The 19,010-nt window shown below is 42.1% G+C and overlaps 1 protein-coding gene across 1 annotated transcript in view; it reads right to left on the bottom strand.

The window, feature by feature from the left end:
* Window positions 1-1,069: 1,069 nt before the first annotated feature.
* The window catches only part of kif6 (kinesin family member 6), a gene marked incomplete at both ends in the record, with an annotated part of 67,547 nt that continues 49,606 nt past the window's right edge, over window positions 1,070-19,010 (bottom strand). Inside the window, 8 exons of the mRNA XM_083997639.1 lie at window positions 1,070-1,278; window positions 1,524-1,755; window positions 2,299-2,465; window positions 8,755-8,870; window positions 11,290-11,394; window positions 15,209-15,300; window positions 18,634-18,769; window positions 18,887-18,974. Coding sequence (XP_083853765.1) covers window positions 1,070-1,278; window positions 1,524-1,755; window positions 2,299-2,465; window positions 8,755-8,870; window positions 11,290-11,394; window positions 15,209-15,300; window positions 18,634-18,769; window positions 18,887-18,974 — 1,145 coding nt within the window. The remainder of the gene's footprint in view (window positions 1,279-1,523; window positions 1,756-2,298; window positions 2,466-8,754; window positions 8,871-11,289; window positions 11,395-15,208; window positions 15,301-18,633; window positions 18,770-18,886; window positions 18,975-19,010) is intronic.

Raw genomic sequence — 19,010 nt, 5'->3', positions numbered from 1 at the left:
CAGCACAGTTTGAATCCTGCTCCAGTTTAGAATTCTCACGTATGAAAAAGGAATTATTTTGTCGTTGTTCATGCTTGAGAAAACTCAGGTACAGTATCCTTGTCTCTGACTACATCTTCCCATCACATGATTAGTCACACAATCATGTGTGAGTTACTCTGGTAACACTTTATAATAAGTACACGCATTAATAAATACTGAATTCTTTATTTATAATGCATGAATACACATTAGCATGGCGTCCCCGGTTCGGGCAGACCTTTCCTGCATGTCATTCCCCCTCTCTCTGCCTCCCACTTTCCTGTCTATCTCTACTATGGCTATCAAATAAAGGCATAAAAGCCAAAAAATATACTTAAAGAAAAAAAAAATACAGTTAGTGCTTATCAATGATGAGTAGAACATTTTTAACTGTGTTTATAAACTACCGTACATGCTAATGAGTATTCATGTGTTCAGTATTTAATTCCTAATGCTTCCTAATGCTTTGTACTTATTATAAAGTGTTACCGTGACTCTGACACTTTTTCATTCACTGTTAGTAAAAGTAATTCAGCTGATTAGTGCATTTCACTGTGTCACCCTCAGAGATAAATGTACTCAAGTGTTCTCTTGGGAGCAGCGGCCCGACTTAGAAACGCTGGTGGCTCAGACGGGACAAGAAAAAAAACATCTTACAGGAGGTTTTTTATATTTTCAGTATTTATAATTACATTTGTAAATGATTTGTCGACCCACTTGTCACACAGCTCAGCCAATCCAGGTCCTGACACCCTGGACTGACCTTCAGTTTACAGAGGTAGAGCTGTCAAACATCAACCTGTAATGTTTATCTAACCTCATGTAAAATACATGACAGCAGTTCTTGACAGGTGAAACTTAGATGTAAACTAAAGCATTTAAAGACAGAATACATCTGCAGGGGGATATACTTTTTGTGAATATATAAAATGATGCTACATGTGTTTCCTTATAGTACTGTGAATCATAATATCAATTCAAAACAATGGTACAAAAGAGCTTCTACCAAGTTCATAGTACATGAAGATCGTCCACTTCCAGTCCACTGTCAGACCTTTGATGTATCCTCTAGTTTACTGGCAGACACCTCCTCTTCCTCTTCCCGTTTCTTAAAGCCTGGATGAGTCATTACAACCACAGTCTCCATTATTCTGGCTCCCATGTTGAGGATGAGAGCCAGCCAGGCCAGGGCGAAGATGATCCATATACCTGCCAGGCTTCTGTACAGAGAGATGTACTGCTTGTCTGGGTCGGTCCCTACAAGGATGACATTACCTGTTAGAACATGTGAAGTTCATCCCAGCACTGAAAGCAACAAGTGAGCAAATGCTGCCTGTCTGACATAGTACATCTGATTTGTAAAATGACATCATGGTTATTGTTTGAAAGCTAAAAAGGTTAAAAAGAGAGTAAAAAAAAAAAAAAAAAATCTGTTTAATTTGATGGAAGTGGCTGCTGGGATTCTTCCATCACATTAGTGCTTGTTTGCTCTTCCTACTCACCAACAACATAATCTCCAAAACCAATGGTGCTGAGGGTAATGAAGGTGAAATAGAAGCCCTCGCCAAACGTCCAGCCTTCCACATAACTGAACAGCAGAGGGGGGATGACCAGAAACAGCAGGCTGCCGCTGACGAAGAATAAACTCACAGCCAGAGCCTCAACGGTCTGCTGGGAAACAAACACAGGGTCGACTACATTTAGGTTACACTCATAGGGATTACTTATTTTTATTGTGTATCACAGAGCACTGCATCCATTTAGAGAAGGTATGGGCAAACAAGACCTGTTGGGCTTTTTAATCTGGCTCATCAAATACTGGTACAAAGTTGTCCAAATGACCACAAACTTCGATGCACTGGCAAAAAATAGTGACCAACAACACTGCTCCACTGAAACTGAATGTTATTTGAAAGTAAGTTGTCTTTAGGTAATGGCTTTTTGTCATTTATATTAATTCACAAAAAAACAAAAAACACTCTCCCCATCTGAATCTGGCCCTGGACTGGCCGTCAAATTTTAAAACTCAAAAGGTTTGCCCACCCCTGATTGAGACTGTACTAGAGGAAAAAAAACTCATACATATAATACATACATGATTAAACATATAATTGAACATGTATTTTAAATGTAAAGAGATAAAGAAGGGTGAATATAATATCCCAGTACCTGGTGATTCATTAGAAGTTAAGCATTTATGATTTACCCCCTATCTATGAAGTCATTCTGGGGTGAATTCTATTTGGCCAGTGCTCTCATGTGATTGTCTTGCAGTACCTTGTGAGGAACGACTGAGACCATCCCCCTCTTGAGTTGCCCCAGGTGGATGATGAGCCACTTCCCCAGCTGTTTGAGGAAGGCTAGGTTGAGTGGGATCCCACAGAGTGCATAAAACACACAAAACACCTGACCGGACACGGTGCTGGGGGACAGGTTGCCATAACCTGTGGAGCAGATAGTCAGACAGTCCTCAGCACTGATTGCTAACTCGAAAATTTAAATGTATAAACATGATATCCATAAATAAGTATGAATATAAAAGCATGCTCACCTATGGTTGTGACTACGGTGCCTGCAAAGAAGAAGGAGCTACTGAAATCCCAGTTACTGGGGTTGGTTGAGTTTCCTGAAGGATTGACTCCCTTTTCCCACGCATCCAAAATCACCTGCACACATATACAGTAATAAATCATAATCCTAAAATTGATCTCTCAGTTTCATTTGATTTTTCTCCTCGTCACTGGCCTGACTGACCATGAATTTCAAGGTATATGAAAAGAAGCTGCCAATATGTTGTCATATGTAAACATGTATATTTTGCTGTAACTCAAAGCTTTCTTCATTTCTATTAACAAACATTAGGAGCTTGAAGGACACAGTGAAGAAGTTGATGAACAACCTGAACAAATTTCTCCAGGGCTGGTCCATCCAGGCAGGTGTAATTAGAAAGGAAATGCAGTTTCTCCAGTTGGAAGTGGTTGCGGTTGTTGCTCTCAGCCTCTCGCTCCAGTCTCTGGAAAATGATGGCCCCGACCAGCAGGTATGTGAAGTGGGCCACAGTCAAAATTGCTGTCCAGCTCACTTTGACCCGGTCCAGCTGGAACCTCGCCATCAACCTCCCCCAGCACCAGAAAAAAAGGCAAAAATGCTGCTGTTCAGACTCAGGACAGAGATGGATCACCTCAGAAAGGACTGCAAGTCAAATAGAAAAATCTCATCTTCATCTCTGTAAAAACAAACACTATCACTGATTCTATCAGTCTGTGGCATTCTGTTCCATTGAAAATGGAGGCAGCTTTACATCACAGCACCATGGAGAACGGCTGATGTTTGGTAAAGCTGTATGTTGGGGTGACAGTAACAGGGAAGGTAAACATCTCCCCTCAATGCTCTTACTCTGATTGGACAGATTGCCATGGATGTTGGGCACTGATTTATGGGTTGCTTGGGTAACGATCAAACTCCTCTACGCCATTAGTGTGACATCTGGACACACACACACACACACACACACATGGATACAGGCAAACACATGTTCAACTGTTTACACGAATGAGGAAGTGGTGGCAGCATCTTGTCAGCAGAACAAAAGTTAATATTTTACCTGACAGCTGTTGGTTTTCTGAACTCCCTCAATTATGGAGCGCTGATACTGAATCCTTCAGGAGAATTCTTTATTCTCTGAGCGGGAAACCTGAGGGAAATGTAGTCCAGCCACAAATGATCAGACTCCTGACGTCCTCGCATACTTTGCAGTAATTGCCATTAAAATAATAAAGATTGGTGCCACGATATGAGACATGTCAGTGGAGATACATTTAATTTAATTAAGTATGGACACTTTAAAATCTCATCAGTTTAAAAGCGCAATTTGTCTAACCAAAGGAAATCTGCTAGAACAATCATCAGAGGTTTTCCAGCACATTCAGGGGCCAGACCAGTTTATGGTCAGATGGAGAGGAAAGAGATGACATTTTGGAGAGGTGTGGAGAGCACACAGGGCCATAAACCAAAGAAGCCTCAAGACAGCACCTAATGGAGCTCTATGGTTTTAGTGTTTTTAAAGCAAGCAGGTCTGAAATAATATAAGAGAGGATGCCAAAAACTACAGCTATAATCATCGTCCTTGTCATTGTCTAAATTGTCAGACCAGTGCCACTAATTCACTGCTCTGTCTGAAAATAACCCTCCAAACGCTTCTGGAGTGGAGTCACAAGAACAAAGCAAACAGTGGGGCTATTAGTATTATACACTGCCCATCTAAAAAAGACTCACCACTAAGCTAATAGATAAGAGCCTTCCATTGGATAATTACTGCATGGATGATTATGTTTCAGCTGGAAACAACTTATCTAAGCCTAACTGATTCAGTCTCATTTCTTCAACAACCATGTCAGAAGACACATCCTGTGGTCGTGGAGAAGATGTTCATCTGTTTCAGAAGGGTCCAATTATTGGCATCAAGCAAATAAAACATCCAATGAGATTGCTTAGACTTCTAAAATTGGGTTAAGAACTGTCAAATGCATCATTACAAACTGGAAGGACAGAAATGTGGTCCAATTCAACTCTGGATGGAAATACATGTTGTGACATTGCAGGGGCTTATCGAAACGATGCCACAGCAAACGCGTTCCGTAATCAAAGCTACATGCAGTCCAACGAAATATTAGAGTGACTTTGTTTTTGGATGGGCAGTGTATATACAGCGGGGAAAATAAGGACTGAAGGCGTCAACATTGTTTTAGTGAATACATGTCTAATGGAGTGGTTGACATTAAATTTTCACGAGATGTCTGTAACACCCCAAGTAACCCACACACATACAAAGAAATTAAATATATCTAATGAAGTTTTGTGTAAATTACACAGGGAATAAGTATTGAACACATGAAGAAAAGGAATGGAAGAAAAGAAAGCAGTGGGAATCTGTCAGAATTTAGAAAGCCCTCCTGTCTCCTATCACTGATCATTAACAGCTGCTTTAGTCCTGATTGATGCCTATAAAAAGGTTTGTCATCACCGAGGTGTCACACATGAAGCATCTGATGATGGGTCAAAGCAAAGAGCTCTGTCAACTCCTTCACAACCTTATGTTGAAAAAAACAGACGTGTTTCTAAACCCCTGAATGCACCGTTGGGAAAGCTGGAATCAGAAGGTGCACTTGTTAAAAAAAAGACTAATGCACCGTGGCCTCCATGCCTGCTCACCATAAGACTGTTGATGAGTTCAGTGCTGATTTTACCCACTGTAAATGGAATTCAAATGTGAACTGAACTCACAATATAGGCTACTCATAGTTTAATAGAGGGGGGTGAATGGCAAAGCTGGCGGCCATGATGAGTATTCAGTGATGCCTTCAGGTCTGATTAAAGTCAGAGTCAGTCAGGTTGGTGATGTCCTGAGGAACATGGACATTGTCTCAGTCTACCTCTGTCAGTCTCCTTTCCTACCATCTGTTTGTAAAGATGGAGAGCTGAGACTTCCATGTGGCCTCTCTGTTATTCCTGGGGTTCCCAGTCTCCATATGGATCCATTACTGTCTCTGGCTGGCCCATTCCTACCAAACATGAACTAAAAGAACCATTTCTCTTGGAAAAATTGGTTCACACATTCATTTCTAGCCGTTTAGACTACTGTAACGCTCTTTTCTCCAGATTAACAAACCAATCACTTAATAAACTTCAACTCATTCAAAATGCTGCAGCCAGAATTCTAACAAAAACACACAGGATCACATCACTCCGGTTTTAAAGTCTCTCCACTGGCTCCCAGTCAAATACAGAATTGATTTTAAAATTGTACTTGTTGTTTTTAAATCTCTTAACGGTGCTGCCCCTCCCTATGTTTCTGACATGCTCACCCAGTATACACCTGACAGATACCTCAGATCCTCATGTAAATCTCTTCTCAATGTACTGTACCATGTATACATTCAAAATCAGCTCAAGGTGCTTTTAGTTATTATGGTCCAACACTATGGAACTCTTTACCCAATGAACTCCAACAACATCTTCTTTTAAGTGTAATCTTAAAACATACCTGTTCTCGCAAGCTTTTAATTAGTTTTTTGTTTGTTTGTCTGAACACATTGGCTTCTGTTTTAATATGCGCTAGCTTTTGTTTTAATATGTACTCACATGTATTGCATCTTGCTTTTATTCTGAAGCACATTGAGTTTATGCTTGCCATATGAAATGTGCTATATAAATAAATTGACATTGACATTGACATTATATCTTCTGCCTGTGTTCAGGTTCAGGTTCCTTTTTTTTTTATACCTGTGGATAAACTGTTTATGCACTTGAATTGTTCATCACTACTATTTAGGGTGACGAAGGAAGCTGGTCATGTGACAGAGTGATAACAGATATAGAAAGACGTCAGATGTCTAAAGAAGGATCTTTCTCCAAGGCAACTTTGCCAGGATGCAAATTGTGCAGCTGCTTGTCATCTGTCAAACAAATCAACGCAAAGCCATGCAAACAGGTCGTTCCCATGTTCGCAGGTCGTCTCTCTTTGGGTTGTGATGGTTCCAAGGTGATGGATGGTAGACTTTGATTTCCAGCTGATATTAACAGACAGACTGTCAGACAGACTTACAGAACGAGTGTTTGTGTGAGTGATTGTTGATGTTGTGAAATTATTATGTGTGTCCATAACCGTCAGTCTCCCAGCAGGGTTAGGGGTTAGGGTTAACACCAGAGATGTGCATAGTCATGAGATCATATAAAAAGCTCAGAGAAGTGTAAACTCATTTATTTCAGTAGTCAATAATCAATGCTACATGCAAAGAAATGTTCGTAACCCAATTTGAATTTCAAATATTGTATCTTGAGAAAGCCCACGTACGCACGCCTCCTGGTGCATGCTGGGATAGGCTCCACCTTCTGTACCTGAATACTAATCTCCATGAGTGGACATTTTTACAAAGCTGATGATCCGTTAGTGAAACTGGTGGACTGATTTTACTTCTATAATCTCATATACAGTGCCTGCTAAATTTCAGAGAGTGATAATTCATTACATCCTTCAGAATGCAGCTGATAGGAGGACTTGTAGCACATGGTTACTGGGGTGTGGATGTGTGGATTCATCTGAATGCTGATGGTCAGTATCAGGTATTGTATCTAATGATACAACCAAGACTCTAAGTCACACTCAGAGCCTCCATGGTGCACACATCAGCATAGAGGGTGGAGTTAGTCTGAGCCCAGTGCACTGGTCAAGTCCTTCACAAAAAATAATGACAAACACATGAAGCACTGCACATGTTATGACATATCAGAATTCCATTGATTCTTCACATTTTGTCACAGTGCAGCTTTATTTTTGATTCAACGTTTTGTGCAAAAAGAGAGCAATACATCTTAACAGAAAATTAGAAATAAAAACAGCTGTAAATCAAACACATCTATTTATACTGTACAAAAATGTGTTTTGCCCAGGAATAAACTGGCCGAGAGAGAAGTATGAAATGTATTTGCCATTGTGAATGTTAAAACGTCATGTGAGCATTTGAAAAGCCATGATTCATTACACCCTTAAACACATACTGGAGCCAACTGGTTTCCTATTGTCTGCTCCTTCCTCTCATATCTTGAGACAACATTTGTTCAGATCAAATGGCCGGCGCAGGCTGTGATTTATAATGCTGCCCATTGTATCAATGGAATCATCTTCCAGAGGTGTAGTGTGTGCATGTGAGAATGGGGCCGGATGTGTGGTGTGTGTTTGGCAGATGAGTTTTTTTTTATGAGCAATTTGATGTTTTGGACCCATTTGAGATCATATTTTCTCATCTTCATATAAACACAGATTTCCAGTGTCATTGTATCACCTGACAGATGAGGTGTTCACAGGCAGTCAGAGGATCAACTTCATATCACTGCTGAGGAGAGCCTGAAACAAATACAAGACAGATTGAGCGACTAGTGTTCAGCTTTAAATAAAATGGCAAATGGATCTTCTTTTTTATCTCAAATATTAGTAACACACCCTGAAACCGATGCAAACTGCAATCCTTGATAAACTATGACTTTAACTGCAATAACAGCCTCCACAAGCTATTTTCATAGGAGGAGTAGCACTGTTAGCAAACAGCCAAGCAAAGGGGCTTTCCTGTCAGAACACAGCCAGTATCCAAAAGTAAGTGTCAAAAGGTAACAAGGCATGAAATGACTCTTCCATGCTTAGAGGAGAGGGTAAAAGCAGAGAGATGAAGAGAGACGTTTTCATCAGCTCAACTATTTTTCAGTCTGGTGTCTCTGCTCAGTTAGCCATTGTTCTCTCTGTCCCTCAAACCTCAGTCATCCTGGGTCTTGTGGTAAACCACAGGATAGAGAAGTCCACTCTACTGGTTCCCCACATTAAGCAGCAGCAGCTACACAAGGGGCAAACGAGAGGGGGGGCAGGAGACGGCAGTGTTTAAAACTCCTGCTAATGAAAGATGTGCACCACAGAAAGCTAAAGTGAATCTGGATTTATTTTCAGTTTGCTGCTTTATCAGGTGTTATTATTATTATTTCTAATATAGAATATATAGAACGCCGTTTAAATGCAGCAGAAGTTTAAAGCAAAACATCTGTGCTCTTACCATGTTAAATCCATTGTGAGCTGGTGTGCTGTGCTGCATCACGTCACCAGAGGGCAGTGTAGATTGCAGAATGCACAGTGAGGGAGCAGTTTGCTCATGTGTTCTTTCTGGCTTGGTGTGTGTGTGTGTGTGTTACCTGTTGTGTTGAGGAGGTTTTGTCTGGCTCTGACAAAGGCCAGGATGTCAGCGTCAGTCTGCTGGTCTCCAGTCAGAGGAATGGAGGATGATGACAGCTTGCTGGTAGAAAGGGCCCTGAAATGTAATGATTTTTCATGTAAGGTAATATCAGCAGTAACTCTTCATTTTCTCTATAATATAAGGACTTTACGTTTCTCTGACTTACAATAAATCATAAGCTGTGTGAATAAGTTGTACAGTATTTACCTGTGTATATCTGCTCTACTGTGTTGTAAAATGTCTTGTTCCAAGAGATTAAAGGTAATAAGTTAACAACCTTAACAGGTGACTGTTCCCTTTATATCATAGAGCTTCTGTAGAAAACAATAGCATCACTGTGCTACACATGGCTGGTGAAGACAAACAAAAGCAGCTCATGTTCTACTCAGCCTGTAAAGAGGGGCTTCCAGCAGCAGCGTCTGATCTTTGAGTTATTAACAGAGTTTGGAGACATGACTTCACAAACAAACGTCTGGTTGTAGGGTTTAGCTCAGTAAGAACTATACACTGAAAGTAGGATGGAGAAAGAAATGGGATGAATTTAGTTATGGCATCAAATACTTCTTCAAAGCCATTACTATGCAACCAGTGTGCTGCTCACTAGGGCTGTGAAGATATGCTTTTCTCCCGATTCGATTTTTCTACGATTGATGAAACGATGCCAATTTGATTCAAATTGCGATTCTACGATATTGCAGTTTTTCGCGATTTTAAGGCCTAGTCCACACGAGCCCGGGTATTTTTGAAACCGGAGTTTTGCTCCGCGTCCATACGAGTGGTGTAATAAAAATACTCCGTACACACGCAACCGTGGAATCCGCTACCAAGTGACGCAATGCACGTGTGGAAGGCTGTTTTAACCAATCAAAATACAGTGGAAACCGCTTATGGATCAAAAGGCTTGCGACGGAATCATTTCTATACAAATGCTGTTTAAATAATTCGTTATCAAGAAATCCGCTTATAGTGTTCATTTTTGGTCATTTTATGGATGAAAACATGCGCAAAAACAATTTAGAAACTACGTGTAGCCTATTTATTTTATTTTCGGCGGTGTCCCTTTGACGTGCACTGCTGCAGCAGCCTGCACATGTTGCTGCGCTGTGTCTTGACTCTTGTGCTGTGTGTTGTTGTGTTCTGTGTTGTTGTGCTGTGTGCATCACCTGGCTGCTGAGCCAGACTTTCACCGACATGACTGTCGGTGCGGCGCAACTCTTTATCACTGGCTGTTGTGTTGTCTGTCAAAACATGGATGAATGAAACATATCCACTTTATATCGACCGCGGACGTCACCTATACATTTTCGGCTTTTGGCTCGTTCCGTTCATCTCCGCATAGGCTCTCCCCCCCCCCCGTCGTACCCGGTCTGACAGTGACATAGAAAAACTCTCAATCAAACAAGGTGTGGAATAAGAAACTGCGGCGCTACTGTAGTAGTTCTGTAATTAAAAAACACACCGGCAGCGGCCCCCCTGATCTGTAGCGTCACTTGTTACTGTAAATGATGCTGTGTGGAAAACCAGCTGTGGTCTGTGATTGAGGGTCAGTTTGGAGCTGACAAGAGGATCGCCCTGACGACCGTTTCGTTATATTTTTCTCATCGAAAAACTATACAAATAGCATTTAGATGATGTAAAAAAAGAAAAAAAAGAAAAGTGAAATAATAAAAATCCACTTTATCACCTCCATTTTTGCGAGCTCACATCAACTTCTGCAAACCTCTGCAAACAACCTCTGCAGCTGGCAGTGTTTACATCAGCACGTGTGCAGCTATGACGTAAACGAGAAAAACAATCACGGTTGCAGTGTCCACACGCACCCGATGAAACCAACCCCGGCCGAAAACCCCACCCTGGACTCCGGTTTAAAAAAACCACGGTTTCAGGTTTCCAAAAGCACGGTTGCGTGTGGACAGGACATACAACCGGGAACTATGTTCACGGTTTCAAAAATACCCGGGCTCATGTGGACTAGGCCTTAGTCTGCATTTTTAACACCATTCGAATGATTATGATTGTCTACAGATTATTCCAGGAACCATATTTCCCCCAAAAATACACATCACATGTGAGCAGAAGGACTTTGATCTAAGTCAGTTTTTAAGATTTATTAAGCAGCAATACATATGTTTACTCTCTTTTCAAAAGCCTGGACTGCATAAAAGAGGCAAAAATAAAAGAGTATAGAAAAAAACAGGCTTCTGAAACCTTTCTGACAAAATGAGATCTAGACTGAGGTAAACTGCTGCATTTTAACATTTATCTGCACACAAATACTGTAGGAGCCTATAAATTAACATACTCCATTATAAAGTGAACTTAAACCCTTTTCAAAACCTGGACTCTCTGTATGTAAAAGAGGCCAACAAATGCATATTGCACAATATTTAAAAAAAATCGATAAAAAAAAAAAAAAAGATTTAAAAATCGTAAAAAAAAATATTGCGATACTTATGTGAATCGATTTTTTCACCCACCCCTACTGCTCACGTACCTCCACTTAGATGAGGGCGTGTTCTCTGTCCCTCTGTCACCTGGAGATGTGTCATGCCACACTGAGACAGGTGTTGAGGGAGGTTTGCTTGTGGAGTTGAGGCTTCTGAAATCATAGAAGTTGTAAAATGACAATGTTACAGTGATAAGGACAAAGTGTGGTGTTAGAACTCTTTAGGAAACACAGAGAGGACTGAGTGAACAGAAGAGGCAGGACAGTCTGGGTTTGGCTCTTGGTCCTGGACAGTTTCTCACAGTCTTGCTCAGACCAGGTGAACTACATGAGTAAAGAAGGTACTTCTTCTTCTGACTGTTACCATGATTTGTAGGTGCAGCACAGGATAATGTGCATGTGGATCTCATACATGCTGTGATGTACAGAGCTATGACAGAATGGAACTCCTAACCCAGTTACATCAAAAACATGAACTCGAAACACACTTTCAAGTCAAAGTCAAAGTCATTACGCTTTATTGTCAATTCCACAATATGTACGGGACATAAAGAGAATCCAAATTGTGTTTCTCTCTGACCCTCGGTACAGACAGTAAATAAACAAAAGGTAAAGGTTTCAAAAAGGTAGGAAGAGAACATCTAAAGATACTATATATATACTATATATAAACATATAACTATAAAAGTACATTGATTTACTCTTAGAGATTAGATTGGTTGATTGAAGTGAACTGTACTAATATTGTTTTGTGACGTCTGTTGTATTCTGTTATGGTGTTTGTGTACACGATGTATGGGATGTGCATGAGCGTGTGTATTTAAATATGTATACAGGTATGATTACGTATCAATATAAATGTAAGTCGTGGTTTTAATTCATTAGGGACCCAGGAAGAATAGCTTATGCATCAGCTAATAGGGATCCTAAAAAAGAAGCAAATAAACAAACAAATACAGTGGCTCTACAGGACTCTGTATCCTGTATCCTAGCGCCTGGAGCTACTCACTGTCTTTCTTATGCATACAGTACATGTTCTTGAGAGAGAAACAATGCAAAGTATTTGACACTAAATAAAATTTTAGACTTTTTAAAGCCAAACAGAAATACTTGTTTACCTGTCACACCTTTCAAAGGATAAAAACATGATGGAGAACCAGCTGGGAAATGATGGACTACAACTATTTATTAGTACATACAGTATAGCTACACTGAACAAAAATAAAAACACTTTTGTTCTTGCTCCCATTTTTTTATGAGCTGAACTCAAAGATCTAAAACATTTTCTGTCTATGTCTATGTCTATTTCTCTCAAATATTGTTCACAAATCTGTCTAAATCTGTGTTAGTGAGCACTTCTCCTAGAAGATAATCCATCCACCTCACATAACAGGTGTGGCATATCAAGATGCTGATTAGACAGCATGGATATTGTACAGGTGTGCATTAGGCTGGCCAGTCTAAAATGTGCAGTTTTATCACAGCACAATGCCACAGATGTTGAAAGTTTTGAGGGAGGCTGCAGTTGGCATGCTGACTGCAGGAATATCCACCAGAGCTGTTGCCCGTGAACTCAATGTTAATTTCTCTACCATAAGGCGTCTCCGAAGGCGTAACGAGATCCTGAGGCCCATGTTGAGCCATTCACCCACGACCATCACCTCATGTTGCAGCATGATAATGCACGGCCCCATGTTGCAAGGATCTGTACACAATTCCTGAAAGCTGAAAACATCCCAGTTTTGCATGGCCAGCATACTCACCAGACCTGTCACCCATTGGCCATTGAGCATGTTTGGGATGCTCTGGATCGGATGCAACTTTGCACAGTCATTGAAGAGGAGTGAACCAACACTCCACAGGCCACAACCAACAACCTGATTAACTCTATGTGAAGGAGACAAATGGTGGTCACACCAGATAACCCCCTGGACCCCCCAATACAGTAAAACTGCACATTTTAGACTGTGAGGTGGATGGATTATCTCAGCAAAGGAGAAGTGCTCAATAACAGATTTACAGATTTGTGAACAATATTTGAGAGAAATAGACCTTGTGTACATAAAAAAAGTTTTAGATCTTTGAGTTCAGCTTATAAAAAAATGGGAGCAAAAACAAAAGTGTTGTGTTTATATTTTTGTTCAGTGCATATCAATGATAGTGTAGCTGTGGAAAGTGACACCCAGCAGTGTAATGAATGTCTACAGCATGACACAGCGCAGTCTGAGTTTTAAAGATGTTCAGACGCAGCCTCATGTCACAGTGACTGTCTCTGAACGTGACACAATATCTGGGTCATCAAAGCCTTTATCACGGCAGATATGAGATGATGAAAACACACAGTGACAAATTACACTGTAAACTAAAAAAAGCTGATGATATTATCCTTTAACATTTGCTCCATGGAAACAAGCAATGAAAAACTGCAGATTGTTAGCCAGTCAAACACAGATGATGATGAGAGGGTAAAAATAACATTAACGAATTAAGCAGAAATGAGTCACTGTCGGGAAGGCTTTGCTGCTTTTAACTGATGGTTCCCGAATGTAATCAGCTGGCTCAACTCAGCAAACACTAACTAAGTGTTTTTAGACATGACATGATCATCTGACCTTGATAACCATCCATACTTTAAAGGGGAATTGCTGTTTTTTACAATTGGGACCTTATTTCTAGCATAAAATACGATTCGTTCTGACGAAATCAGCTCCAGCCGAGAGCCGCGTATATCTGTATGAGTCTACAGGGCAGCGGAATGCAGCCTCTAAATAACACATTATCTGTCTCCACTGCAGGAACCTCCCCCACAGGGCCGTTTACAGGAACCTTTACGGGGCTGAACGGAGTCCCTGCCTGGGGTACTCAGATCGGCCCTGAAAAAGTCTCGATGGGGCTTGAGATTTACTCTGTGCTGAAGCAGGATGTGACACTAAGAGAAACCCCCCAAATAAGCGGCATTTTTACAACCCAACGTTAGTAAAAAGGGAAAAACGGCCGGAAAAGAGAGAGAATAACTAGTAGCAGTAGGCCTGGTAAAATAAAAGAGTGATAAATATGCAATCGCAGTATTACATGACGATCGAGACTGCAATTAATTGGGGTTTTTTTTTTAGAAAGTGTCTATACTGCCAGAAAAAAACAATCGCTCAGAACAGGAGCAGTAAAAAAAACAAAAACGACACAACGACCTCGTGATGATCGAAACTGTCACACATTGCCATAAGAGCCCGGTGGGTCCTGTCTGCAGTGGAGACACGGCCACCGAGAGGACCGAGTGAGAGGACGGTTCCTGTAGAAGTTCCTATCTCCTTTTACCAGGAACTCCTGCAGTGGAAACGCGGCTAATGATTCCACTTCGGCATTCGGCTCCATTTTTAGCGCAACTAGCCGGAGCTTTAGTGAGTCCAGGCTGCGGAGAGGAAGCCTGTGGAAGCTGAAGTTCATCCAGATGCTCATTTTGTTCTGACAAGTCGGAAACACGTAGAAACAAACCATAGTATAGCAACTTTCAGGTAAACAAGCTGCACGGCGCTCAGAGATGACATCATCCAGGTCAGAGGTTAGTTAGAGGTTAGTTAGCTACAGACCACGGATGTTGAAAACAGGTAACCCTGACTCGGAGGGGAATAGCACTAGTGTATCATAACAAAATATTGGTGAAATGAACCAGTTTCTCTGCAGATAATGTGTTATTTAGATTTTAGAGACTGCATTCTGCTGCCCTGTAGACTCCATTATATGGATATACAGTACGCGGCTCTTGGCTGGAGCTCATTTCGTCCGAACGACTTGTAATGACACCAAAGTTATCTGGGTGAGTAAATGATCGTATTTTATGCTAGAAATAACGTCCAGATTGTAAAAAGTGGCATTTTCCCTTTAAATAGGTATGCATTAACAGCTGTTGCAGGGATGTGAAGGTGGGAGAGCCAAACACATGAATGCATCAATCACAAAGACGTCTCACCTGAATCCTGGAGTGCTGGATGAAGAAGATGGCAGTAAGTTTCCAACGGGTGACCCTGTGTGACATCTGGCTGTGGCCTCTGGGTCCGGTTCCTTAGAACAGTCAGAGGAAAAATGAATGACATTTTTCTGGAGAATTTCTGAGCAAAAACAAAATCCCATGCTGATGACAGACAGATGACAAACACACAGCCAGAGGGAGGAAGAGGAACTCAGGTATTTTGTGTCCTCTTGCTCCATCATATCCCTAACTCAAAGTTTAATCCATGACATGTGTGCTGTTTGTCAGAAAAAACAGTAAATGCTCGAGCCTGTTATATATGTACTGGCGAGGAAAGCAGACTTCATCCTGCAGGAAAGATCAACTGCACATGTAGAGTCTGTCTGTCAGACTTCCTCTTTGTCATTCAGTTATAAATTCCCAAACATGGCTCAGATGTGAGTGAGATATTGTTCTTCATTCATAAGAACCAACCCCCTAGAGGAGACGTCAGCGGTGTCTGCTGGTCAGATGTTGCTGTTTAACAACTTCTTTGTGGTCGCATTCTCAAATGTGCACAACAGCCATCAAAGCAGAGCGTGAGTGTGGAGATCTACTTCTCTGTATGTCAGTGTTATTCATAATTTGCAAATTTTCTGCTATTCCGAGCTTTTGTAAACACTGTCTGTCACCGTGCTGCACAAAGTCTCACTAGTATTTAAGCGCAAACACAGCGCTATTATTTCAGACTGAAATAACCACTGACTCACTTCTTATCCCCCACTGTGTTGCTGTGAAACCTCATGACCATGTTGTCCTTGTTAAGAGTTGAAGTGCTGGGACTGTGTACTGATGCTGTTGCTGTTGTGCCTCTGAGCTCCAGACCCTTCAATGGCTCACATGGAGCTCTGTAAAAACTTCTCTCTGTGTGTTTGCCTCCCACATATCTCCTCACCACGGCCCAATTAGCATGATGCTGAACAGAGTTTGGAAGAGTCACAGTGGTGCCATAAACTTCTGTTAAGACAGAGACACATGCTCATCACCTGACACTAGGGATGACCGATTCATCTTATGTTCTTCATCACTGAGATAGGAACATGTGTGATAAACACATTGCAAAAGGTTGCCTGAAATGTGACGAGTTTTATTTATATTCACTTCCACCTGTAACCTGAGCCACACAGCTGGAAAAAGATGGTTTTTGGGAAAGCTCTGTTTCCGTGTGGACAAGGCCTCAGCCAATCAGATGACCCCTAGCTCCCCTCACCTTCTGCAGGTTAACCTGTGGTCATTTAGTAGCAAGAAGAGGATGGCGGAGGCAGGAGAGGCTTAAAGGGATAGTTCAACGTTTTGGCAAATTGGCCCATTGCCATAATCCCTATAGTCATAGCAGTAGGTTTGTTACCTTTAATTGTCGGTGCAAGCTATTTTTAGAACGGCGGAGCAGAGCCGTGAGCTGCTCAGAGCTACGCTACGGAGGCTCATGGGATTTCTTGGTTTCACTCATAAAACTCATCAAATACACAATCCAACAACTCCGCAACGCTCTGGTGGACAAGTTGTGACCTGCACATTCACCACGCTATGAGATAATAGCCGTGTTTCCACTGCAGGAGTTCCTGGTAAAGGGAGGGGGTAGGAACTTCTACAGGAACCGTCCTCTCACTCGGCCCTCTCAGTGGTCGTGTTTCCACTGCAGAGTCGGACCCCGCGGCGACGTCATGAGTTTCGATCGCCGTTTAATCACTGTGCGACAGTTTCGACCGTGACGTCACCCAGGCAGGTCACAAGCACATGCACAAAAATCATAACAACAACGAAGAAGGATGGAAGGAGCTGAGGCGGTAGCCGCGTTTCTGGTTTGTGTGTTTGTGCGCATGGCGGTTGATTGTAATCCTGCTTGAGTTTTTTTTTTTTTTTTTTTTAACTTTTCACGGCGTTGTTTTGTGGCGTGATGGATCCCCAGTGTGTCGAGGTGCGCTGATATTTTCATTTCGCCGCGATGACTCAAACCCCCTCTGAATCTCCTCGGTATAGACTGCAATCAATGTCTGCACCTCATCGTCGCTCCATTTGTGTACATCTTCCTGCTGTTTTCTGGTTGTTTACAGCGGTGTCTGCTAGGCTAATGCTCCCCTTCTGCTCCCCCTTTTAAAAATGCTGGTTGTTTTGGTGCTTTCTGGTAGCGTCAGAGCCTCTCTAGCTTTAGCCAATCAGCGCCGGGTTAACCTCGAGCCCCACCCAGGAGCTTTTCAGGGCCGAACGGAGTACCTACCCTGGAGTAGGTACTCCGTTGGCCCCTGTAAAAGTTCCTGTAAATGGCCCTGTGGGGGAGGTTCCTGCAGTGGAAACACGCACCAACGGGGCTGGCCCCGTAAAATTACCCCGAAGTTCCTGCAGTGGAAACACGGCTAATAACAGAACGTTACCAGACAGAGTTGTTTTAGAGGGAAATACAGAGTCTGCTTGCTGAAAAACTGTCCCTGAAGGCAACGCGAATCAGCAGTTTTGCATGAACTTACCTCTAAAACAACTCTGTCTGGTAACGTTCTGTTATTATCTCATAGTGTGGTGAATGTGCAGGTCACAACTTGTCCACCAGAGCGTTTTGGAGTTGTTGGATTGTGTATTTGATGAGTTTGATGAGGGAAACCAAGAAATCCCATGAGCCTCCGTAGCGTAGCTCTGAGCAGCTTGCGGCTCTGCTCAGTCGTTCTAAAAGCAGCTTGCACCGACAATTAAAGGTAACAAACCAATGCTATGACTACAGGGATTATGGCAATGGGCCAATTTGCCAAAATGTTGAGCTATCCCTTTAAATTAATTAGTTGGCATAGTTTGAGGGTAGCTATTAGCAGGGCACCTGTTGAAGCATAAAGACAGGAACTGTATGGTCAAAGCTACAGTTGGCAGGTCGACGAAATTCCGGGACTTAGTCGGAATTTCAAACTGATACAACATTCAGGTCCCTTTTCCAAACTCTGATTTTCAGTCGCTCTGCCATTGTGTTTGCCACACTAATAGCAATGCTCTGAGGAGTACCTGTCTGCAGCGTGTACGAGCTGTGATTGGCTGCTACTGCTATTGGAACGTTGCATTTCTGCAAATATGATTACAGGCTGTAGGTGGAGCCAGAGGAGTTGGATTTTTCCCTAAATGACCCATTTCATGTCCCAACATCAGAATATAGTGACAGCTCCAGCAAATATGACTGAATAACTGTTGCCGACTGTAGCTTTAATCTGCACACTTATTACTGCTGTTTGCTTCTTTATCGCCAGTCATATGGTCATCATTCACACATGGCACATTTTGCACATATTATGACAAACCTCTGTCTACTATCAGAGACATCTTGGACGTCTGCTTGGCAGTACTGTGGTGTTACAGAAGCTTCCTGTGGTGAGGTGACACAGACAGACAGAGGGGGGGGGGTCAGTCACCTGCAGCCTGGACGTCTCCTGGCTCCACCACTTGTGGAAATCCTTCTGGAGTTTGACCTTGGCCCTCTCCAGCAGCAGCTGCAGGTGTTCGATCTCTGTCCTCAGTGCTTTCAGATGGTCAATGACGCTCTTGTAACTGACAGGAGACATTTGCGAGCACTAAATCAATCCTTTGCCCACGTGACCCGTGTGGTGTCTCATCAGAGGAGAGACTACAGAAATATGGGATGGTGATACTTTAAAATGCACTCACGCCTTCTTTTCTTGATCAATGAGTTTGCACAGATTTTCTTCCACACAGTCCTCCTCCTCCTCTTCCGCTGGGTGATCCCCCATCACACCTACAGTAGAGAGATGGCAGGCGTTTTTAAGACGGA

This window comes from Trachurus trachurus (genome assembly GCF_905171665.1).
Source record: "Trachurus trachurus genome assembly, chromosome: 22".
In the NCBI taxonomy this organism is placed as follows: Eukaryota; Metazoa; Chordata; class Actinopteri; order Carangiformes; family Carangidae; genus Trachurus; species Trachurus trachurus.
The sequence above is the reverse complement of the archived record's forward strand: the minus strand, read 5'-3'. Positions and strand labels throughout refer to the sequence as shown.